A 24,583-nucleotide genomic window follows, 5' to 3' on the forward strand; every position below is an offset into this window, starting at 1 on the left:
CTGTTGGGAGGAGGGGAGTCTGTCTCCTGCATTCTGGGGCTCAGCCCATAGCACCCATCACATTTCTATGCCATAATCTGTCCACCTAATTCCCAATTTATGGGCACCCTCTTGGATTCCCATTCTTTACTGCTCTAAGGTAAGATCTCGAAAGGGAGGGAAACAAAAAGGCGGGGGGAGCACGACACCATCCCAAGGAAGGGTGAGCACAAGCTGAGCCATGAGAACATCTGAGGTATTGGGGGGTGGGATGCAGGTACCCCAGACCTAGACTAGATGCAGTGGGGTTGTGGGAGATGAGCTTGGAAAGGACAGTGGGGGGCAGGAACAGGGAGGGGCCCAAATATCCTCTTTGATCTCTAAACCATTAGAGTCTGAGACCTAGTCTTCTTGTTCAGTTGCTGTTCAATCATGTCTGACTCTTTGTGACCCCACTTGGGGTTGTCTTGGTAAAGATACTGGAATGGTTGGCCATTTCCTTCTCTACCTCATTTGACAGATGAGGAAACTGAGGCAAACAGCGTTAGGTGACTTGCCCAGAATCTCACAGCTAGTGTCTGAGGTCAGAATTGAACTCATGAAGACGAATCTTCTGATTCCAAGTCCAGTGCTCTACCCCCGGGTTACCTCTCTGCCCTTAATCCAGTCTGGTCTCTGCTCCATGAGCTATTCTGTTTTATTCTGCTCCATGAGACCCAGGGAGAGACATTTAACTCAGGGATCCTAGGGGAAGGGGGCAGAAAGACATTCCCTGGAGACTCAGGGCCAATTAGACTGAGAGCAGGGTGAGTCTGGGTCAGAGAAAACTCAGTGGGGGGACTTGGCAGGGGCTCCAGATCCCACCTTGGTGCTGGTCCGGGAGGCCTCCTAGGAAAGATGGCAAGGACCCTAGGTCCCGTGGCACAGCATGACCAGGACAAAGCCGGGGCAGGGACCAGGAAATGGCTAAGGAGCCTGGAGAAGATGGGGGTCGTGGGCTCCCTGGGAATGGTGCGTCTGCCTTCTCTGCCTGAGCGCAGCTGCTCTGAGCATCCTCAGCCTAGTGGTAGCTTAGTCTCAGTGACCTCTCCTGTAACAAGATAGAGTTAGGTCATCTCTCTAAGCCCCCTTCCAGCTATAAATCTTGTTTATGGGCCTTTTCGCTCGCCGTTGTCTCTTCTCTGGTCTAAAATGAGTTTTTTTCTCTTGCTAGTTTGACCTATTCCTTTGGCAGGAGAAGAGGGAGGGAAGACAGGACGGAGAAAAGAGAAAGCTCGGATCTTGGCAGGAGAGACGTGGGTTAGAGAGGGTTACGGAGCGTAAAGTCCGGTGGGATTGGAAAGAGTGGTGGGCAGAGAGAAGCAGCGAGAGGGAGGCGCCTGCTGGGCCTCCCTCGGGCCCCCTCTGGACTCCCCAGAAGCAGGAGGACTCTTGGAAGGGGCCGAGCTGGCTCTGTTAGCAATAACTGGTTTGCTTTGTGATAGGACTTGGGAATGAGCCACTAACAAATTCATGAAGGAGAGTTCTATTTATAGGCCCCTGGCGAAGGCTACTCATTTGTTAGCTTAAGTAAAGCCCCAAAGGCCTCTGGGAGCAGTGCTAATATGTGAAAGTATTGACTGGCCTAGAAAGGGGAATGGATGCACATCATCATTTCCTGACGGCACCTGAATGAAGGAGGCCAGAGACTGCAGTGAGCTACAGAAATAACGGGAGCTGTCAAATAAAAATATAAGCCGGGCCCTGACTCATGAACTTTCAATTGGGTCAGTCAGCCTTGCTTGGTTTATAGCTAAATGCTTTAAAGAGTTTCTACAGCTCCCTCTGCATGATTCGGGGCTAAATTGCCCTGATGAGCGGAAGGGAGGTCGGACAGTCCTTTGAGTTCATTTCCATTTAAGTCACTAAATGGTGATTAAATACCTACTAGGTGCCGTGCCCTGGGCCAGGTGCTGGGGACACAGAGACAAAAATGAAAGCCGGCCTTGGAGAAAGGGTAACCTTATGCTCCTTCCTCCAGGCACTAAGCTTACAGGGTGCCTTTGTAACATTATTTCTGAGGAAGCAAAGTCAAGCCCCTGAAATATTGTTTCACCTAATATATGATCTGTTTAAGAAGGCAAGGAAGTGTGTAATCTGCTTTAGAAAGTTTATGTTCAAAATGGTTTTTCTCCCCTGAGGCTCTTGGGGTTAAGTGACTTGTCCAGAGTCACACAGCTAGGAAGTATTAAGTGTCTGAGGCAAAATGTTTTATTTTTATTTTTTTAGAGGAAATTTTATATCTTTATTTTTTAAAATAGCTTTTTATTTACAAGTTATATACGTGGGTAATTTTACAGGATTGACAATTGCCAAACCTTTTGTTCCACTTTTTCCCTTCCTTTCCCCCACCCTTTCCCCTGCAGGTTGACCAATATACTTTAAATATGTTAAAGTATAAATTAAATACAATATAAATATACATGTCTTAACAGTTATTTAGGCAAAATGTTTTAAAAGAAGTTTTGCTCCTTAAAAAGAGCTAGGTTATTCACAAGCTAATTGTACAATAATTCAGAGTCTGATTCTTTTTGTACAGCAAAATAATGTTTTGGTCATGTATACTTATTATGTATCTAAGTTATATTTTAATATATTTAACATCTACTGGTCATCCTGCCATTTAGGGGAGGGGGTGGGGGGGTAAGAGGTGAAAAATTGGAACAAGAGGTTTGGCAATTGTTAATGCTGTAAAGTTACCCATGTATATATCCTGTAAATAAAAGGCTATTAAATTAAAAAAAAAAAAAAAAAAAAAAAGAAAGTGAATACACTCACCTTAAAAAAAAAAAAAAAAAGAGCTAGGTTAAAATTGGGGGTTGGAGTGGGGTGAGATTTGCTTATATGGAACAACTTAATTATTCTCTGATGATGTTGGAATTGAGTGTGTCTGTTGGTATGGCTCACATTTACAAAGGGCTTTATGTTTTGTTTCCCCTTAGAGAATATCCATTTCCTTGAGGGTATGGGCTGTTCCATTTCTGTCTTTATATTCTTGACATCTAGCATCATACCTGGCACACAGTAGGTGCTTAATAAATACTTGTGTATTTCCTGATGACAGTATTCTCAAGTAAAGTGATGCAGACCCTCTTGTCCACATTTGGGCTGTTTGAGGCACTAAGCTTTCTTGTGACTTTTTACTTTGCCATCTTCTTGGAAATCCCTTTACTACCATTTTACAGATGAGAAGACTGAAGAGAGGAATGAAATAAGTCATGAAAAGGGAAAAATGATTTGTCAGAACAAGTGAATAATAGAGAATCCCAGCCTATTCCAGCTGAGAGGGACTTGGGAAACTGCCTAGTTCCACACCCTCCCTCATGGAGAAACTGAGGCTCAGAGGAGGCAAAGTCGGCCTTGGTTAGTAAGTGACCGGTGTCCTGACTTAGTGTACACTGTTCCTCCAGAATGTCTGTGTAAATAATATACAACTCCAAATCCTCTAAGCCATTACAAAGTCAGACACAGAAATTTCCCAATTATCTGCTGGCTCGGGCTTTGAGAAACATTGCTGATGTTCCTGAAGGGCCAGATTCCAGCCTCCTTCTTGGCCAAGCTTCATCACAGGCCTTCCATCATCAGCTCCGGGAGCCCAGGGATAGGGGCAGCTTAGATGGCAATCACTTTAGTTTCTCAGCCTGTAAAATGATCAGTTTGGACTCCGAGTTCCCATTCACTCTAAATCTGGCATTCTAGGACCCTATGACTTAGGGGAAGGATTAGTGTTTAGAAAGAAGATATATTGACAAGGTCCCAATTTGGGGGAGTCTGCGGTCCCTTTCACTCTAAATCTGGTATTCTAGGACCCTATGACTACGGAGAAGGATCAGTGTTTAGAAACAAAACATCTTGACAAGGTCTCAAATTGCTGACACAGACTGGTCTGTTCTCAGATGTGAGGGAAAAGAGACTAAGAGATGGACAAGATATAGTAGGTGCCCTTATGACTTCACACCACACAGGAGACATTTGTAGATCAGTGGCAAGAACGCTGAGCTTGGAATCGGGAAATCTGAATTTTTTCTCAGACATTTATTATCTGGGTATACCTCTTAACTTCTCTCTTCCTCAGTTTTTCCTATAAAATAAGGCTATTGGACCCGATGGCTTCTAAGTTCCTTCTCCAAGGCTAGATAGCCCTTGAGACCCCTCTCAGGTCTAAATCTATGGTCCCAAGTGATTTAGCCTTTTTCTACTTCATTTTATTCATCCGTAAAACAGGGGAAATTATACTACCTCCTACATCTAGTTGTTTTGAGACTCAAATGAGATAAAGTGCACTGAAAATTTAAAGCACTATCTAGATCAATGGTTCTCAAACTTTTGTTTTCATTATCTTTATCCTATTAAAAATGATTGAGGATCTCTCCAAAGCGTTTTTGTTTATCTGGGTTATATTTATAGACATTTACCCTATAAGAAATAAAAAGTATTTTTGAATTTGTAGACCCTCTAAAAGGGTTTCAGAGATCCTCAGGATTCTCTAGGCCATACTTTGAGAACCACTCATCTAGATTTTAGCTAGTATTACTTGGAGAATCAAAGGCAAATCACCTCTCTTTTTAGGTCCAGGATCTGGGCTCGATGGCTTCTGAAATCCTTCCCAGGGCTAAATCCATGTTTTCATGTCCCTGTTACATCCCCCATGCTTAATTTTCCTTTCTGTCATTTTTGCACCCCAGAAGAATAAGCATGCTGTGAGCCAGGAGGGGGAGCTGGTGTACCTGCTAGAGACGGGTGACTATCTCATTGTGTCCTAGACCCGGTGCTCAGTGGGAGCCGGGTGCCATTTGTCGGGGGTGCTTCAGGGTTTATAAATGAGGGGGCAGGTATATTGGGTGTTCGGGTACCCGAGTGAGAATGTGTGGGTGCCAAGGTGGAGGGTGGGGCGGCAAATCTGTCCTGAGCAGGTATAAAGGTCAGGTGTCTTTCAGCTCTCAACCTGATTACAGGGCATGTGCTCCAGGTCCCATGACCCTTAGAAAAAGGGGTGCAGCACGTGTGACCTATATCAGATTGCTTGTCTTAGGTAGGGATGATGGGAGGGAGAAAAACATTTGAAACTCAAAATCTGGTAAAAAATGAATGTTGAAAACAACAATCAAATACTATTTATCAATTGAAAAAAAAAGAAAAGAAAAAGGAGTCTATGTGGGAGGGAAATCTGATGACTTGACTGAGATAAAAAGTCCCTGACCTTCCCCACCCGCTGTCCTAGCCAGAGTCTTCTTAGAGCTGAGAGCAGAGCTCCGACCCTCCTTGTGGCCCGCCTGGGTGGATACAGGAGGCCCCCATGTCCTTTCAGGGCTCTGGGAGCGGACTTGGCTCCTGGCTTCTCACGGATGTGTTTCCCAGGATATTTTCCCAGGCACAGAGAGGACTTTTCTTCTTAGCTAGGCATGCGTGTCCGCTTGTCTCAGTCCACTGGACCCTGGAGGGCAGGTCTTTTAGCTGACTCTTCTTGTTTATGATTAATTTCCTCCGATGCCCCTCCCCACTTTTCCTGACCACCCCCTCCCCTTTGTGGTGGACAAGGTCAAAATCAAGGTAACAGGATTTCTTTTGGAGGGACCCAGTCTCTATCTCCATGTCAGACTGCATTTATAGTCCGGTGGTTAGTAAGGGGTACCGGAATTAACTCATTCATTCACTCACTCACTCATTCATTCATTCAACAACCACTTATGAACACTTACTATTTGCAGAGCACTTTGCCAGATGCTGAAGGAGACAGCAGATATAATGACCCCGTCTTGCCGTGGCTCAAACATTGCCTTGTCTCGTTTGACGGGAGCCTGGGAGACGAAGGTCTCAGATCTCTAGGACTTATTAGCTCTGTGACCTTGGTTAAACTTGCCATTTTCCAGAAGAGAAAGTAGAGGGATCACCGGAAAGCTCCTGCTTACACAGCAGCCCAACTCTGTGGATCAAGGAGGCCCTGTTCCCTAGCCACATCCGCTCCATGCTTCGGGAATCCCTGACTCCTGGCTTCCCACAGATGTGCCCCGGGGAGGTTTCTTCACAGTCAGGCATGTGTGTCGGTATAGCTAATACTCACCAGCCTTGTGAACTTGAGTAGGTCTCGGTTTTCTTATCTGTGTAATAGGTACAATAATACTTGAATGGTGTGATGGAAAGAATGATATGATCTATTTGAACCAATACTGATTCAAGAATTGGGTCTTGTACTTAGCCACTTGTGTAACCTTGGAGTAAGTTTTGGTTCAGTAAATGTTACCTTAGTCTTCATGAATGAGCACTTTTTTGAAGACAGAAAATCTTTCTTTTCCTAGTCTTTGCTTCTTCGATCTGTGGTAAGAAACACCAGGACAGTTAAAAGTCTGGATTGGGAATGAGAACATAGAAATGACTTCTTTTTTGCTTGTTTCCTTATGTAAACAAGTTCTGGGTCCACCGGGTTCTATAAATAAATGACCAAATCGATTTGTCGAGTGAATTCTAAATGAATACAATTTGTGGGTGAATATAACTTGACTACATTCATGTCTGACTGTATCTATAATGTTCTTTATTCATAGTATTCCACCTCTATAAATAAGGGAAGGAGGTTCATTTTTTAAAGACCTCTTTTCCCTTCAATAAACATATATTACATACCTACTATGTGTGAGGTATTGTCTTGGGAGTTGGAGTTTAAAAGATAAAGAATTCCCAACCATAGGGAGCTTTTATTATGCTGGGCCATGAAGATGAACATGACTTATATACAGAGAAATATAATATAGGGGACAAAAGGATGAATTCATCGAGGAAGATGACAACACTGTCAGCTAGGGATGGAAAACAGGTAAGGTTTCTCTTGGAGAAACATGAGGTTGAACTTTGAAAGAGGAGGTGTAAGATTTCAAATGCCAGTCTATGGAATTTGTATTTTATCCTCAAGGCAGCAGGGAGCTACTGAAGGTTCATGAAGAGGGGTTGGCCCACCTCTGATGCTTATTATCTGTGTGATATATCATTTAATTTCCTTGTGCCTCAATTTTCCCATCTGTAAAATGAGAGGTCTAGATTAGATAGCCTTTGAGGTTCTTTTCAGCTCTAAATTTATGATCCAGTGTTCTCATGGAAACCTTACTTAACACTGTATGGCCTTATGCAATTAACAGCTTCTCTGGACCTCAGTTTCCCCATCTGCAAAATGAGCAGTCTAGACTAAATGGCCTCTGAGATCCCTTTCAGCTCTAGATCTGTTGAGTTTATGATGGTAATACCTCAAACATGTACATTTTTAAAGTTTATAATAAGCATCCCTCTGTCTGGTGAATGAGATTTAGTGTGTTATTCTCATTTCGTAGATGAGGAAAAGATTTGTCTGTGGTTCCAAACGTAGTAAACCTCATTATTCCAGTTTCTCGACTCCAGCACTCTTTCTACCCCCACTGCCCAGTTAAAGAGAATCTTCAACTTTGGCCCTTTTGTTACTGAATGCCAACCAACTGAGCTAACTTGCCCCACAACTACTTGGCCAAGGGAAGGTGGAGAAATCATTCTCTTTCCTTTCCCATGCCCGGCTTCAATGGAGCCTCCTCCCATGCCCGGCTTCAATGGAGCCTCCTCCCCACCTTGTAATACTTATTAAAATTCTCTCTTCCCACCCCAGACTTCTGACTCATGTCTTAGCCCACCTTTTTTTATTCATTGATGGGATGTCATCTTCTCTAGGAACTCAGAAGGAGAAAAGCTGCTTCTTCTGAATTTAATAAGCCTTTAAGACCACGCTAGGTGCCAGACACTCTGGAGGATAAGAAGGCAAGAGAGGAAAAAAGAGTTCCTGTCCTTAAGGGGCTTGCAGACTATTGAAATGGAATATAACACATCCGTAGGTTCAAAAGTACTTTCAGAAAGGAAGAACGGCTGGCCTTTAAAGGGAACTTGGAAACCAAATCTCTCTAGGAAGGTGGTGTTACTTGCACTGTGCTCTGAAAGAAGGTAGAGAATCTTTAAAGAACAAAAGGTGAGGAAAATTCCATATAAGGACCACCCGCAGTCATAAAGGGCAAAAGGTGGAACTAATATTACCGGGAAACAGCAAAATAAACCAATCCCAACTGGCTTGGAAAGTAGGAAAAAATCAAAACCCTTAAAATCAAGGCAAAATCCAAACCAAAAACCATGGCAACTAGGTTTGTTTTGTCCAAAACCCAAATGGAAACTCTAAATTTAAACTAAATCTTTTAAATTTTAAATGTCTCTTTTAGCCAAGGAAATACCAAGGAAAGGGAAAAACAAAAAATGTGAAAAAACCCTTATTTCCCAACATAAGGTCAAATCCCACCTTGGATGTAACTGTGGACCAAGGAATCCTTACCCTCCGACCCGGCCTTACGGAAAAAAAGTTGGGCAAATTCCCCTAAAATCCCTCCCACCATAAAAACAACCAAAAAAAAAGCAAAAAAGGCCCGCCCAAACTAACTAATGAAAAACAAAAAAATAACCATCAAATAAACAAAATTTAAAATCGGAAAATAAATCAAAAAACCTTAAATTTTGCCAAATAAAGGAAAACCCATAACCTAAGTTTAACCTCAGGAAAAATTTTTTAACCCTAAAACCAGAAAATAAGGCCCAATTCCCCCACAAAAAAACTAAATTTGGGAAAAAGTTATTTGAAACACTTGAAAAATCCGGAAAGGGAAACAAAACCCCATCAGGAAACTAAAAAACTTCTTCCAATCTGCCAAATTATTTACAAAAATCAAGGGCTTCCAAAACCCTCCAAAACTAATTTATCCCCCCATCCCAAAGGTTTCAACAGGTGGCTCATTCCCCCGCCTTTCCACGGGGCCCCCTCACAAAAACAAGGCTACCATTATCAAAACCCAGGGCACCCAGAAACCTCCTTTATAATCTTCCATTGGGCTTTCCAACAAACTTTCCCGCCGCCCCCGAAACCCTTCCGCCCGGCTTCCCACCGGGCCCTTCCCGCCCAACCCCCCGCCAACCCCGAAACCGGTCCAAACCACCGAAAATAATTTCCGGGTCAATTTTTTTTTTAAAAAACCAAAACAATTTAGCCGTTTAATTTCAGCCCCTAAAAAACAAACTAATTGTTTTTAAAAAAAAAAAACAAAACAAAAAAAAAAAAAACAAATAAACCAAAACAAAAAAACAAAAAAAAAAAAAAAAAAAAACGAAAGGGCAAAAGAAAACAAAAAAACACAAAAACAAAAAAAAAACAACGAAACGAAAAAAAAGGGCAAAAAGGAAACGAAAAAAAAAAAAAAAACCGGGTATCCCCACTTATTTAACCCAAAAGGCCCTCCTCAAAAATCCAAACTAAAAATTACAAGGAATCCTAACACAAAACAAAACGGGGGCCCGTTCATGCAACAGCAATCATTCGGCCCTGCCTTCCCCTTAAAAGGAAAATGGGCCACTTTCCGTTTGGGGGCCCTCGGGGGCCCAAAAACCGCTTGCACCTCCCCTCCGGGTTGGAAAAGGCCCAAAACACCAAAATTTCCACCCAAGGGTTACCAAAGTAACCGACCCCTTTCCCCGCCCTTTCCCCCAACTCCCCGGGGGTAAAAGGGCCCTATGTTAACGGGAAAACCCCAAACGGGCCTGCAACCACTCCTCCCAACCTCCACCCCCCGCCACCTTTCCCTTCCGCAAAAATTGGCATTCGGGCCCGGGCCCCCCCCCCTCAAAATCCCCAAACCCCCTCACCTTTCATCCCCCCCAACCCCCCCTCCCCGCCCCCTGCTCGCCCATCCCCGCAAAACCAACACAACGGCGGCCCATACCGAAATGCAAACTCCCCCTTTTTTATAAACCTAGCCCAACACGTGGGTCCCCAAAACAACAAAACCCCAAACTCTAAGCCACCCCCCCCCCCCCCCGCCCGGCCCGCCGGCAATTCTCCCCCCAAACCCCCCCTCCCTTTAATTTCCAAGGGCGGGGCCCAAAGGCCCCCCCACTTCCATCTGCTTGGGCCAGGGAAATCCCATTTCGGCCCCGAAAACACGTCCGGCCCCCTTCGCCACCCCAACCCGCAGGCAGCATCGGAAATTCCCGGCCAGCAAACTAACCACACCAAAAACCGGGAACCCACCCCGGGGCAAATCTCCGGGCAAAACCCAGAAAAAACAAAAACAAAAACAAAACAAAAACAAAACGAAAAGAAAAACAAAACAACCAGGGGCAAAACAAACAACGAAAAAAAAACCGGAAAACAACACAAGAAACAAAACACAGAAAAACAAACGAACAAACAAACAAAACACCGGGGGGGAAAACAAACAACAAACAAAAAACGGAAAACAACACAAAAACAAAAACACAAAGAAACAAAAACAAACAAACAAAAACACCGGGGAAAACAACAGGCAAACACAAAAAAACGGAAAAACAACACAGAAAAGAAAGAAAACACAAAAAAACAAAAACAAAACCAAAACACGGGGACCCGGAGAAGGGAGACAGACAGGCAGACACAGAAAGAGACGGAGAGAGACAGGCACAGAGAGACAGAGACACAGAGAGAGACAGAGACAGAGAGACAGACAGAAACACGGGGGGACGGGAGAAGGGAGACAGACAGGCAGACACAGAAAGAGACGGAGAGAGACAGGCACAGAGAGACAGAGACACAGAGAGACCGACAGAAACAGAGAGGCAGAGAGCCGTAGGAAGGGGGGACAGACAGACATAAAAATAGAGACAGACTGGCAGACTCAGATACACACAGGAGAGAAATAGAAAGAGGAAGGAGGGAGACATAGAGGCCGAAAGATTGACAGGGGAGAGTAGGAGAAATAGTGACCGAGACAGAAGAGAGCGAAGAGAAGAGAGAATAGCCAGAAGAGAAAAGAAGCAGGGAAGAATAAAGAAAATCAGGCAGGGCCAGAGGATACAAACAAAGGAAGAAGAAGAAAAGCGGGTAGAGCGGGGCTGAAGGTAAGGGAACCCCTTCCGGAACGGACCGAGGGAGGAAGGAGGAGGAGGAGAAGGAGGAGGAGGAGAAGGCGGTGGAAGGAACTGGGTTTGAAAAGCCCGGCCAGTGGTGGCTCCCTTGGCAGCAGGCCGGGGAAGGGCTCCCGGCGGCTCCCCGGGAGCTCATCTCCCCCTGCCCGCAGATTGAGGTCCTGGAGGTGGCGGGCAACGGGAGGAGGGGCAGGGGCGGGACGGGGAGGAGGGAGGCGGGCCCCTGGAGGGGCGGGGGGGGCAGGGAAGGGCCGGTCTCAGGCGGGGGCCCCAAACCGGCCCTTTAGAGGTGGGGGTGGGGGGGGCGGGGGCGCGGCGGAGCCCCCTCCCGGAAACCCAGGACGGACTGACGGCTGGACTGGCTGACGGACCCGCGGGCAGCGCTGCTGGCGGCCAGGGCTCGGGGGGAGGGCTCGGGCGCGCGGGCGTGGGGGCTCTTGGACCGGGGGGCGGTGGCAGGGTCCGGGGCCGCAGGCCGGGAAACGGGCTGGGGCCAAGGCGGGGGCAGGTGACTTTGAAGGTCGCTGGGAAGTGAGGGGAGAGTCACCTGATCGGGGCCGAGGGAGCCTCCCTCACCTCGGAGGCGGCGGGCAGGAAGCTGGCAGATGCGAGGGACGCGGGCACCGGAGGGCGCAGCCGGCCGGGGGCTGCCTTAGTCCGGAGCCGCGGCGGGCGGGCCAGCCCTCCCCTCTTCGCTCCCAGCCGGGGCCGGGGCCGGGGCCGCCGGCAGCCTCCGCGATGTCCCAGCCCGCCGCTGCAGCCGACAGGATGCACTCCAAAAAGGCGGGGATCCGCGCCGCCGTGGTGCTCATCGGGCTGCTGCACAAGTCCCGAAAGCAAAATAAAGCGAAAAGGTAAAGAAGGCGAAAGCCCTCCGCCCCCGCCCCCCTCGGCTCCCCCTCCCCCTGACTGACTCCCAAGGTTTTTTCAAATCATCTTGGGGAGGGCATCTGTCCGTTCGGGGATCCTTGGGGTCTCCAACGGCCATTGCCGGAGGGGGGGGGGGAACCAGGGGTGGGGAGGGGTGAGTGCCCAGGTCGGGCAGCCGGAGGGGGAGAGCCCTGGACTCACCCCCCCAAGCCCATTTGGCCTTTTGCACCCCCATGCTTTCTGTGGGTATCCAGTGCCCTTGCTCGGAGCCTGCATTGTGGGGGCATTGATCTAGTGCCCATGTCAGTGCCAGGCAGTCTCCTGCCCAGAAGCCTGATGCAGGGGCTGCCTTGATGATGCCATTATTTCTCAGCAACTTGATTTTTAAGAGAGTTGCTGACTGGATGTGCCCGTCATCTGTGCAGCCCGGGCTGGGAGAAGTTGGCTTGTGGTTAATGTCTTGGGGCGCTCCCTCACCCTGCAACTCCATCTTGGGCTCTGGAAGCCTCTGCCCCTAACTTTCCATCCCTGCCCTTGGCTGCTTTTCCGTAGTGGGGCAAAGCAGTCTTGTCTCTCCTCTTCTCTCCTCTCCCCTCCCTTCCTCTCCTCTCCTCTCCTCTCCTCTCCCCTCCTCCCCCTCCCCTCCTCTCTTCTTCTCCTCCTTTTTCCTTTCCTTTCCTTTCCTTTCCTTTTCCCTTTCCTTTCCTTTCCCTTCCCTTTCCTTTCCTTTCCCTTTCCTTTCCTTTCCTTTCCTTTCCTTTTCCTTTCCTTTTTCCTTTCCTTTTCCTTTCCTTTCCCCCTTCCTTTTCCCTTCCTTTCCCTTCCCTTCCTTTCCCTTCCCCTTCCTTTCCTTTCCTTTCCTTTCCTTTCCTTTCCTTTCCCTTTCCTTTCCTTTCCTTTCCTTTCCTTTCCCTTCCCTTTCCTTTCCTTTCCTTTCTTTTCCTTTCCTTTCCCTTTCCTTTCCTTTCCTTTCCCTTTCCTTTTCCTTTCCTTTCCTTTCCTTTTCCTTTCCTTTCCTTTCCTTTCCTTTCCTTTCCTTTCCTTTCCTTTCCTTTCCTTTCCTTTCCTTTCCTTTCCTTTCCTTTTCTTCTTTCCTTTCCTATTTCCTCCTTTCCTTTTTCTTCTTTCCTGCTTTCCTTTCCTTTCCTTTTTTCTTCTTTCCTTTCCTTTTTTCTTCTTTCCTTTCCTTTCTTTTTCTTTCCTTTTTTCTCTTTCCTGCTTTCCTTTTTTCTCTTTCCTGCTTTCCTTTCCTTTCCTTTCTCTTTCCTTTCCCTTCTCTTTCCTTTCCTTTCCTTTCCCTTTTCCTTTTCCTTTCCTTTTCTCTTTCCTTTCCTTTCTCTTTCCTTTCCTTTCCTTTCTCTTTCCTTTTCCCTTTCCCTTTCTCTTTCCTTTCCCTTTCTCTTTCCTTCCTTTCCTTTCTCTTTCCTTTCCTTTCCTTTCCTTTCCTTTCCTTTTCCTTTCCTTTCCTTTCTCTTTCTTTTCCTCTCCTCTCCTCCCCTGCTTTCCCCTCTTTTCTTTTTTCCTTTTTCTTTCTTTTTCTTTTTTCCCCCTTTCTCTTCTGGGGAAGGTCTATGCTATTTCCACTATATTCTTCCCCACCAGAGGGGGTCTAAGAACACCCCCCCCCGTAGGGTATTCAGATGGAGCTTGGAGCCCAGAGATCTTGGATTCATGAAAAGTCTCTCTTTGTTTTCTTTGGCTTTCTGGAACCTGGTGCTGAGCTGGGTGCCAGGCCTGAGCTCAAGGGCCCTCAGAAAGCGGTAGTTAGCTCGGATCTGGCTTTCAGAGCTTCCCCGGGTCAACTCCCCCCTCCTTGTCCCGTTCTGAGTTAACTACCCATGTGTCTTTGGGATGGGAACACAAGAATTTCAGTTCCTATATTTGAAACACGGCCTTGTGAAGGAGCCTCATCCTGGTGCCCCTGAACTGTGGCTCGGTGCGTTCTCATTGGCCTGGGGTCAGTTGTGGTTTGGTTTGAAGTGCCTTGTGGCTGGCACCTTTCTTTCCTAACGGATCAGGACTGAAGTGGTCACCAACAGAGAGGCAGCTCAGTATGATGGGTATAGTACAGGGCTAGGAACCAGGAAAACCTGATTTGAAATCCTGCTTTTCTTACTCACTACCCTAGAGTGACCCTGGCCAGGTGACTTCATCTCTCTGAGACTCAGTTTCCTTATTTTACAAACAAGGTAGTTGGATTAGATAGGCTTTCAAGTCCCTTCCAGCTCTAAAGCTGTGATCTTATGATCCATCTGCTGTCTTCTTTGGGATTTATTAAATGAGTTTATTGTTTATTGATTTTATTTATTAATTGATTAAACAAGATTTATTCCAATGGGATTTATTAAACTGCTTTTCAAAAGAGGGGTGGCAATATAGAACAGAAAAGCGAGGTTCTAGCATGGGCACCCTCTGTTGTGGGCTGTTCCCTCTTTGCCCTAAGAGAGGCAGTGTTATCCAGCCCTCCCAGCTCCCTCTAGGAGACTTGGACTCTAGAGCTGACCCTTATTCCTCCAAGTAATCCTGCCTTTATGACTTCTTTCTGTACTTCTGTCTAGCATGGGGTTGGGAATAGTCAATCTGATTCCAATGATGAAAACATCTGCAATACTGCATGCTTCTCCCAGGTAAAAAAGTAATCTTTCTGGGTCACTTACAGTGGCAAGAGTCCTGGAGAAGACTTGGGCCAAACCCTGCTGCTAACTCGTAAAACCTGGTCATATTTTTCTCAATCTCCTCATCTATAAAATGGAGAAAAATAAGACCTGCCTGTCTTATTTCATAATGATGTGAATAAGGATCAGAACCAACTTGGACAAGTCTTTCAGCCTCAATGGGCCAGGTTCCTCATCTGTAAAATGCAGGGGTGACGACTGAGATGCCTTTCAGCTCTTGATCTAGGATCCTGTGAAAATGCAGTTCAACTTAAAAGACATTTCCTAAGTTCTTACTAGGGGGACTGTCCTGGGCTAAATACAAGTTTAGATGAGACATGGTCACTACTCTCATAAATTTATAAGAATAGTGTGGGCAAAGTGCTCAATGAGATAAAAGTGTGTGTGTGTGTGTGTGCAGTTGTAAACTTCTTGGAAAGATTTTTGGCAGATCAAAGATCTATAAATACAAGTGATGATCTCTCTGTGACTTAAGCTTAAAGGACTGTTCAAAGTCACACAAGTAGTAAATAACAGGTTAGGATGTACGAAAAATGAGATAAGGCAGGAAAAATAGAGTGGCCATAATTTAAAGGCCTTGAATGCCAGGCTAACACGATTGAATTTGACTCATTCTGCAAAGAAGGATTTTGTGTAAAGGATTTTAGGACTAGATAGATGATAAATAAGTCAATATATCTGACAGATGGATGGTTTGGAGAGAGAGAGAGCAGAGCTGCAAGAATGTGTTTAGAGGCTTAGCAATAGTCCAGGGAAGTGGTAATGATGTTTTCCACTAGGAGAACAGCAATGGGAATACAGAAGCTGAAACAGATGGGGGAAGTTGAGATTTTGGCAATAGAATGAGAGATCCTTGGATCAAAGAGTAATGGGTGGAAAAGCAGTTTGAAAACTGTGAGTTGTTTACAGATATAAGGTGAAGTTATTTGGGACAATGTGGATTTCAGTTTTTCCCAGTAGTGGGGATATATGTTACCCATTTTTTTGCTTTAAGAGCAAGAGCTTGATGGTTGACTGCAGTTGGGGGTCTTGGCTGTGGCTATGTAACAAAGCAAAGCAATCTGGTTTCCCCCAGGATAAAATCTGTGAACTTGACTTCCTCTGCATGGGCAGTGTGGTGCAGATGAAAAAATGAAGAACTTCTGAGCCGTAGGATCCAGAATTCTAATCCCAAGTCTGATACCTATGTGACAGGGCAAGTCATTCACTTCCTTTGCCTTCAGTTTTCCTATCTGTAAGATGATGGTGGACCAGAATTCCTTTCTTCTCTAGTGATGGACTGGGAATCATAAACACCCAAGTTCAAATCCATCTCTGATACTTACTATTTTTAAGACCCTACTGAGGAAATTATTTATCCTTTCTGAGCACCAGAATGAAGAGGTTGGACTCTTCTTTTCCTTATTTCTCCCCCTTCAGTTCCTAGTGCCATCCATCCTTCTAAGGTCATGTTCTATTTATACTTTATATATTCAAGAAGCATAATTTTTGCTTATCATTTTCTTCCATTAGAATGTGAGCCCCTGTTTTTTGCCTTTCTTTGAATTTCTAGCTTTTAATAGAGTGCCTGGAACATAGCAAGCACTGAATAAATCTTTGTTGACTGACTGACTGACCTCCCAGCTCATAGTCCTCAATCCTTAGGAACTTATGAGTAAAGCTGTAGAACTGGATCACTTCCTTTGACAGGTGAGGGTCCTGCATGAGTAAAGCTGTAGAACTGGATCACTTCCTTTGATAGGTGAGGGTCCTGTAATCCTTTGTGCCCTTTGAGTTAGCTAGCTCAAGCAACCTTAGGCTTTGTCTGGGCAGAGACTTCTGGAAAAGGCAGCAATACAGAGGAACATCCATTTCTGGGCGTGCAGAGGAAAGTTGGGAAGGGAGGGCAGGCCAAGGATTTATCCAGGCTGGTTCCTCTTGACAGCTCTCCCAGATCCAAGGCGGGCAGCCTGAGCCATGTGCTCTCAGGCCCTTCTTCCCAAATCCTCCCATCATTCTCTCTCCTTCCCAACCCTGCTCTCCTTTCTGCCCTGTGGCCCAGCCTGCCTGGTCACTGTTCCCAACAGCCCTCAGCTCCTGCAGCCTCAATGGCTGACATCATCTGCGGCAAGAAAGGGATTGATTGAGTTTGAGTTCAGAGGAAACGTTGATTTTTTTCTTTTCTTTTTAAAAAAAGTTGGAAGTGGAGGAACGGAGCTGGCTTTGGGGGTGAGAGCTGGAAACAGCTGCTCCTTTTCCCCCTGCTGAATCCCAGCAGCCCGGCTCTACGGACCCCTCCGTGCCGCAGGATGAGCGGTGCCCTGTACCCCACTGCTTCTGCCACCGTTATTCTAACACTGTCTAGGACCCCGCTGTTCTCCCATGCTGCCTCTCATCTCCCTCCGTCGGGGAGCAATCTATGCATCGACCGCTCTAGTTTCCTCTAATTTACGGGAGCAAGCAGATGACACTCTTGGTCTCGAGGGCTGGAGCGCGACACTCGGCCTTCCCCACCCCGTCACCCTCCTGATGCCGGCCTCTTTCCCCAGGACTCTCGGGCAGCCTTGGCAGGGGGAGGGGGGACACAGATCTGTTGTTTGTCTCAAGGACAGTGTCTGAATCTGGCAGGTTCTCTCCCTGCCACTGCCCTGGAGCTCCCTTTGTACACTCCGGGGAGGAAGCTGCTCCAGCCTGTTTCCTCACTGCAGAAATAGGGTCGTCATGGTACAAATCATCATGATACTTACTAGCTGTGTGATCCTGGAAGTCACTTTTCCTTTCACAGACCTCAGTCTCCCCATCTGTAAAACGGGGGGGGTTGGATTGAGGCCCCTTCTTTAGCTCTAGGGACCTGTTATCCCCCCAGAACTTGTTTGAGGTCCCACAACCACTAGTGGCAGATTTGGGATTTGTTCCCAGGCTCCAATCCCATTTTCTCATCACCAGGACAGGCTCTCCCTAACTCCAGATGCTTCTTTTGCCTTGCCAAGCTCTGATTTACTTTACCTCTCATAGAACCAAGCACCGGAAGAGCCCTGAGCAAATATCTGGTCCTCTCCCCTGCCTTCAGGCAAGTGACTAGGGACACCACCAGAACAGATGGTCAGGGCTTTTCGTCTCCCAGATCTCCAGGGACCAGAGATTGGATCATCATGTTTGTGGGAGGCCCGGTTCCTTCCAAGGGCCGCACCTTCTCCTTGGGTTGGGAGGGGACCCAAGGACAAATCGATTTCTTTTAGCCCCTGCATAGTTCTGACCCTGGTGATGATTTGGGGAATCCACTCAGGGGAGGGACCTTGTGTGCAGGGTCTCTGGGTGAGCTGTGGAGGCTGTGCCGACGGCGGATGGAAACCTCAGCTTGCCCAGGGTAGTTCTGGATGCAGAGCTCTTAATGTCGAGGGGTTCCTTCACAATGCCCAAGGTTCCTCTGAGCTTTAAATCTGTGACTAGATTTTGGACTATGGACAAGCTATAAATCCATGATCTTATGGGGTTTCTTTGTTTCTCTGGGTCCCTGTGTCTCCCCATCTGTAAGAGGAGGGGGTTGCATTGGATGGTGAATGGGGTCTCTCTTCTCTCTGCCTCTGACCCTGAGTTTGGGATAGAATGGGACAAGAGAGCTGAGGACTTGAGAGGTGGGGAAGAGGTACCGGAGAGCCATTAGAACTGAGAGAAATGATACACAATCCTCAGGTGTGCTCAGGAGAACCCGAGGCCCCTGTAAGTGATACAGCTGCATCCTACAGGGAGATCTGGTGTCTAAACTCTTCATTTGGCAGATGGAATAACTGAAGGCCAGACAAGCGTGGGGTTTGTCCAAGGTCACGCAGATAGAGCTGGGGTTTGAAGGGACAGAACTTGGTCCCGATTGCAAAATCCACTGCTCTTCCTGCTCTACAAACCTGCTTTCTCCTCTTCAAAGAGGGACCAAGCTGGGGTTTCACCTTGAGAACACCTTCTGAGAAGCACTGGTCTCGGCTTTGGACCGAGATTAGCTTTGGTCCTGGACGTCCTTGAAATCAGGGTGGGTTGGGAAATTAAGTCGGTTACCTTCAAGCTTATCAATTATGGACACTGCGTCTCATGAAAGCTTGAGCCCCCGCCAAGTGCTCAAGCAACGCCCTCCTTCTGGGCTCGGTCAGCCGTCACATGCCCTTGCCTTCTGGGTCATTGCCACTGGCCCTCATCGGGGCTGGGGTGGAAGGCTGACTATGTATGTCTCTCCTTGGGGCTGGACAGAGGATCCCCCCCCTGCTTTATTAAAAGTCCAAGGGTTTTTTGTTTGTATTTTTTAATACCACAGGACCCAGAATTTTATAGAATCATAGATTTAGAGATGGAAGTGAGTTCATCCTGCTTCTTTTACAGATAAAAAGGTGAGGCAAAGGGAGATTAAGAGACATGTAAATATCAGAGACAGGATTTGAACTCAGCTTCCTTGATTCAAGTCTGGTGCTTGTCCATTATATCACACTGCCTCCCACGAGCTTCCTATTCTCTGGTTCCTTCTTTCTCCTCCATTTTAAAAACAAATTCAAAGAGCTAGTGGTGTTAGAATGAATCTGGGGGCATTTAGTCTAGAGAAGATTCACAGAAGCAATGACAGCTCTCTCATGTGTTTGAGTGACAGGGTGGTGTAGTGGATAAAGACCTGGATCCAAATTTCAGCTCTGACACATATTGTATGTGTGACATCAGGCAATTCATTGAACCTCTCTGTGCTTGGGCAACTTATTCTTTAAGACTATAAATCACAGAAAAGGGGCCTACCTGCTTTGCTAAAGGGAATTTTCTCACCTGGAAGTTCCCTATATCAGTTCAACCTTGTTTTATATTATATATATTAGATCTCTCTCTCTCTCCCTCCTTTCTCTCCCCCACCCCCGTCTCTGTCTCTCTTTCTCCTCCTCTCTCTCCCCCCTCTCTTTCTCTCTCTGTCTCTGTCTCTCTCTCTCTCTTTATATACATACATATATATATATATATATCTCAGATTCATTTTGTTTAGCTACACAGGGCAGAAACAGGAACAAGGGGTGGGCATTATCAAGAGGTAGGTTTAAGTTTGATGCTGAGGGGGAATTGTCTTCCTGGGGACTGGAGCTATCCAGAAGAAGTGGGGTCCTTCTTGGAGGCTTTTCCCAGGGTTCCTTGGCCACCTGCTTGGCTGCAGAGGGGACTTTCTTTGGGACTAAAAGGTCTCTGAGTCCATTTCAGTTGCAGTCTCCTAGTTTTCTCTCCCCTCAGAACTGCCGATCCATGGCTTTGATCGATGCCTCCCACAGAGGGAGGTTGTCGAGGTGTGAGAGAGACAGGGTTACAGTGCGGGGGCCCTGCCGGTTCCGAGGCAAGTCGGCCCCCTTGTCTGTGGGGGGTTCTGGAGCTGCAGGAGCCTTCTCCGCTCTCGCTGTCTAGGCTTCTGAGGAGTTTACTGCCTTGTGAATGACACGTAATTGTAGGATTTAGGGGAAGCAGTTGCTTGTGGCAAACCTAAACAACTGGAAGTGGAGGCTAAGGATGAATTGGGCGAATGCCAGGCTCTGGGGCTCTGCCAGGGGTACGTGGTGTGATCTCCCCTCCGTGTCTCCTGAGGCAGCTCCCCATCCCTGAGCTATGTTTGGAAATGAGATAAGTGGCCACCGCCGGCCTCCCCTTCCAGGGCCCGCATCTGGTTCTAAGTGAGAGAAGGGAGGCGGAGATCCACAGCCTCTCCCCTGGCTCTGCCAAGGGCAGTGATCTCTACTCTGTAGCTGCTCCCTAGTTATACCCCGATAGAAAAAATGGCCCCTGACCTCTTGTCTGGTAGAAGGGTCATTGGTCAGGGAGTAAGGCATGTACTTGTATCTCCTTCCTAGATTAATGGATGATACCTAGCTGTAGAACCTTGGGCAAATCTTGAAAAATGGGTATAACATCCATCCCTTTGGGGGGCAAAGACAGTGTGGTATAGTGGGCTGGCTGTTTAACTCTGGACAAGCTCTAAATTATAGGGAAGGCACCGATTTGTATTGACAGAGGGAGATTTCAGAGGGAGGTTCCTCACATGCCATGTACCAACCCCTGTCCCAGTGAAGTGATGGGAGGCTCAGATCCCAGGACCATAGATTATAGCTAGAAGATACTCTGGGTTCAAATCCCAGCATGGCCACTTACTCTGAGTGTGTCATCTTGTAGACACTTCAATTTTCTGGGCCTCAGTTTACTTATCTGCCCAGTGAGGGGTTGGGATGGATATTCTGGCACTAAATCTTCCATCCCATGAAACACAGGGGTAGGGGCTATAGAAAGCTCTGCCGTGATTTCTTTGAGGTGACTCCATCTTTTCCTGTGTCCTGGACCTTCCCAGAAGGCATATTGTGGACCAAGTAGGCAGAGAGCGAGAAGGAAGCTGAGCGAGAAGCCCATTTGTCTGGCTGGGCTTTGGGCAAACAAAAGGGCCCTTGGACAGGGTCCTTTCTAATTGGAAAGGAAATTGCTCTGCTTCCATGTGACCAGGAAGCCCAGAATGACTTGTGTATTTTAATAGAACATAACCGGGGATGCAAAGCAAGCAACACTGTATATATTAAATGATAATGAGAATATGCCGAGAGCTCCAAACTTAGGACATTGGTTATTAACTATCCAGTTTGCATGGGCTGAGCTTTGCGTTGGTTCCCTGAAGGGCAGGGACAGTTGAGAGGGATGAGAAAGTCATCTATTCTAGGAGTGAGGACCAGAACACACTGCCCTCCACCCCTCATCCCCATCATTGAGACGTTCCTTCGCAAGCCTCATTGGTACCCTTACGCAAAACGGGTCTATAGACTACAAGTGACTCCTCTGCCATCAATGTTGCTAATTATTAGGAGGCTGTGTAGGTTAGTGGAAAGAGGTCTCCAGGAAAGCTGGAATCAGATGGCCTGACTCAACACTGCCTCTGTGACTTTAGGCAAGTCACCAATCCTCCCTGGGTCTCAGTTTCCTGATCTGTAAAATGAGGGGATTGCACTAGGAAGCCTTGCAGCTTGAGATCTAGGATCTTATTAGGTTAATTGATAATAAGCAAGCCAGACAGAAAAGGAAAATGACAAATGTTGAAGGGGACACAAATGCACTTTGTGGAGTCGTGAACTGGCCCAGCCATTCTGGAGAACAATTTGGAACTGTGCCCAAAGGGCCATAGAACTGTGTACAAACGTCTGCCCAGCAATAGCACTATTAAGTTTGTGTCCCAAAGAGACAAAAGGAAAAGGATATATATATATATATATATATATATATATATATATATATATATATACGTATTTATAGAAGCTCTCTTTGTGTTGACAAGGCATTGGAAATTGAGTGGATGCCCATCAACGTGGGAATGACTGAACAAGTCGTGGTATACGACCGTGATGGAATACTGTTGTGTTCTAAGATAACGTACAGACCACCGGTTGGTGGAACAGGGAGGCTACAAGATGTGCGTGCCAAAATGCTTTCTACCACTTAGATCCTGGCCAGTCTCTGGCACACAAACTGCCCCGGTGGGAGACTCCAGGAAGCCGGCCCTGTCTAGAGCTGGCAGCTGGTTCCAGGTGGCACCGGGGCTTAGGGCTGCCATTGTTTCCTCATGGGAAGGACAAAGGGGGACAAAGTCTCTTTCTTTCCCCCCAAGTATGTTTTCTTAAGAGTAAACGGCTCCAGGCACCCCGTAGTTGTAAGTCAGATAAGGGTGCTCCTCAAGGTTGGTAGAATTCCATTTGATCGGAGACTGAACTCATCAGACGTTCCAGCTCTTTCTCTTTCTGCGCCCCCCGTCCTCACTCTGGGGGAGAGTGACTGGCTTGGCCGTGATAGGCAGTGCTTGGAATATGCTTTCCAGATTGTGTGGATCAGCCAGTTGCCGGGAAGTCAGAATTCAGTTCCCCATAGAAACGCTGCTATGAATGTCACTGTCTCCGTTTCTGAGCTCCACTTATCACAATCTACTTGGAATTGTGGGTATTTGTGTTCATATCTTATCTTCCCATAGAGATTGTAAGCTCCCCATGTAGACTTATAGAACTAAAGAATGTTAGCTCTGGAAATTACCTCAGAATCATCCAGTCCAGCTGCTCCACTTTAATTCTTTTAGGATTTTTTTTTAATCTTTAGAAAATCTTTGCTGTCAAAGGTCACAGAGTAAGTTAATGGATCCTAGTGAGATGGAGAGGTTTTCAGAGACCCTCTAGTCTAATCCCCCCATTTTGCAGAGAAGGAAACTGAGGCTCAGTGAGGTGAAGATCACATAGGGTATAAGTGGTCAGATTTAAGCCAGGTTTGGTGTGGCTCCTTCCAGCACTTCCAGAATCGAAGAATTTAAGAGAAGGGACTCGGAGGGCACTTAGTCCAAACCCTATCATGAAGGCAACATGCCCAGAAGGTGCTTGAAGAGGAAGCCCATTCCAGGGAAGCAGGGAAGCAAGCTCTCTTTTTGACATCCATCCTCCTCACAGCTCCCACCCAGTGCTCTTGGGACCCAGCAGACCAGGGCTAACATCCGTCCTTCAGATGCTTGGAGATATCTCGCCCACCTCCCCCGAGTCTCCTCTTCCCCAGATTAAACAGCTCCATTTCTCAGCCAATCCTTAGTGCCATGGACTCAAGGGCCTTCAGTTATTCTGGGAACCTTCCCATCGATGCCCTCCAACTTACTGACGCCCAGGACCGAGCCCACAATATCCCAGAAGATGTCACTGTCACTTCCCTAGTTCTAGGAATCTGCCCCTGTTAATGAATGAGCGCCTTTGGCGACTCATGTGTCATCATGGAGTCATCACTCGACTGACTTTATGCAGTTTTTGGTCTATTAAAATCCCCAGATCTGTTTCAAGACAACTCTGCCTCCCTGACTTTGTCATGTGAAATTGACTTCTTGTGCACAAGTGCAAAACTTTTCATTTGTTCCTATTAAATTTCATCTTGTCAGATTCAGGCCGAAGCTCAGACCTGTCAAAATTCTTGTGAATATCCACCAGCTAGCTCTCCTGGCTCACATCCCCATCACTTGCCACAATTGTCCCTTTGTGACGGATAACAGCCGTTAAGCAAATCTCTGTGATGTCACGACTTCTAGCTCCCCAGAACGGATGTTTCATCACCAGGATTAGCCAGTTAGCCATTCATTTCATCTGGGTTTTAATTTCTTTTAATTGTCCATTAAACAGGCTCGTTGAATGTGCAAAGCTCTCGGTATGCAAATCACAGAGAAAAAGGGGGATCCTGCTTTCCACAGGAAGATTTTACACAATTCTCATATAATTGTTATCTTTTCAACCCCTTCATTTTACACATGAGAACAGCTGAGGTCGCGAGAGGCTGTGACTTGTCCAGGGTAACACAGAGTGAGTGAGATACCTAAAATGTATTGCAGGAACATTCCAGTTGAAACCTAGCCATCTTGGCTGACTAAATGAATGCAAATAGAAATGACATCATCCATGAAGCCAGTAAGTAGCAGAGCTGACTGTAGCTCCAGTCTTCTGTTCTTCCTACTGTACCACACTGCCTACTCCCACTGAGGGGAAGGAGTTTCTCCTGCCTTACTTATTTTTGGACCTCCCACAGTCTTGAGCACAGCGCCTTGAACATAGGACAAATGGTCCAACATAGGGGACCATTAAGTGCTTTTTGGATCCAGATATAAAGTCGCCAGATCAGTCCATCAAACCTATCTGTGATCCTGCATCAGATTCATTCTGTACCTAACCAGGGGCACCAGTGTAGCAAATAGGAGGCAAAAAGGTTTCTGGGAAAGACTTGAGGAGGGTTTTGAGCCACGCTAAGCTGTCCCCAGGGACTGAAAGGATTGTGCGTGGAAGAGGGAGTAGACTGATTCTGCTTGCCTTCATGGGGCAAAACCAGAACTAAAATGTACAAACTGCTAAGAGGCTCATTTAGACTGGGTTAACAATGGAAGCCGTCCAGAAGGGAAGTAGGATGCCTTGAGAGGCTCTTCTCCCTGAAAGTCTTCAAACAGAAACCAGATAAGTATGCTTTCCCCCACATCATTACAAATTGTTTTCCAGACGCACTATCGCCAATATTTACTAATGTACTGTCCTCTCAGAGCCCTTCCAGCATCG

General features: G+C 46.8%; 1 protein-coding gene across 4 annotated transcripts in view; it reads left to right on the forward strand.

The window, feature by feature from the left end:
- RAP1GAP2 (RAP1 GTPase activating protein 2) overlaps positions 1-24,583 on the forward strand; it is a 246,064-nt gene that overhangs the window by 82,852 nt on the left and 138,629 nt on the right. The window contains exon 1 of one of the 4 annotated variants that reach the window (XM_031967821.1): positions 11,472-11,819. The exons of the other annotated variants lie outside the window; for them this stretch is intronic. Coding sequence (XP_031823681.1) covers positions 11,704-11,819 — 116 coding nt within the window. The 5' untranslated portion in view covers positions 11,472-11,703. Of the gene's footprint in view, positions 1-11,471; positions 11,820-24,583 lie in introns of those variants that run through there. 4 annotated transcript variants of the gene reach the window in all.

Source organism: Sarcophilus harrisii, chromosome 4 (genome assembly GCF_902635505.1).
Source record: "Sarcophilus harrisii chromosome 4, mSarHar1.11, whole genome shotgun sequence".
Taxonomy (NCBI): domain Eukaryota; kingdom Metazoa; phylum Chordata; class Mammalia; order Dasyuromorphia; family Dasyuridae; genus Sarcophilus; species Sarcophilus harrisii.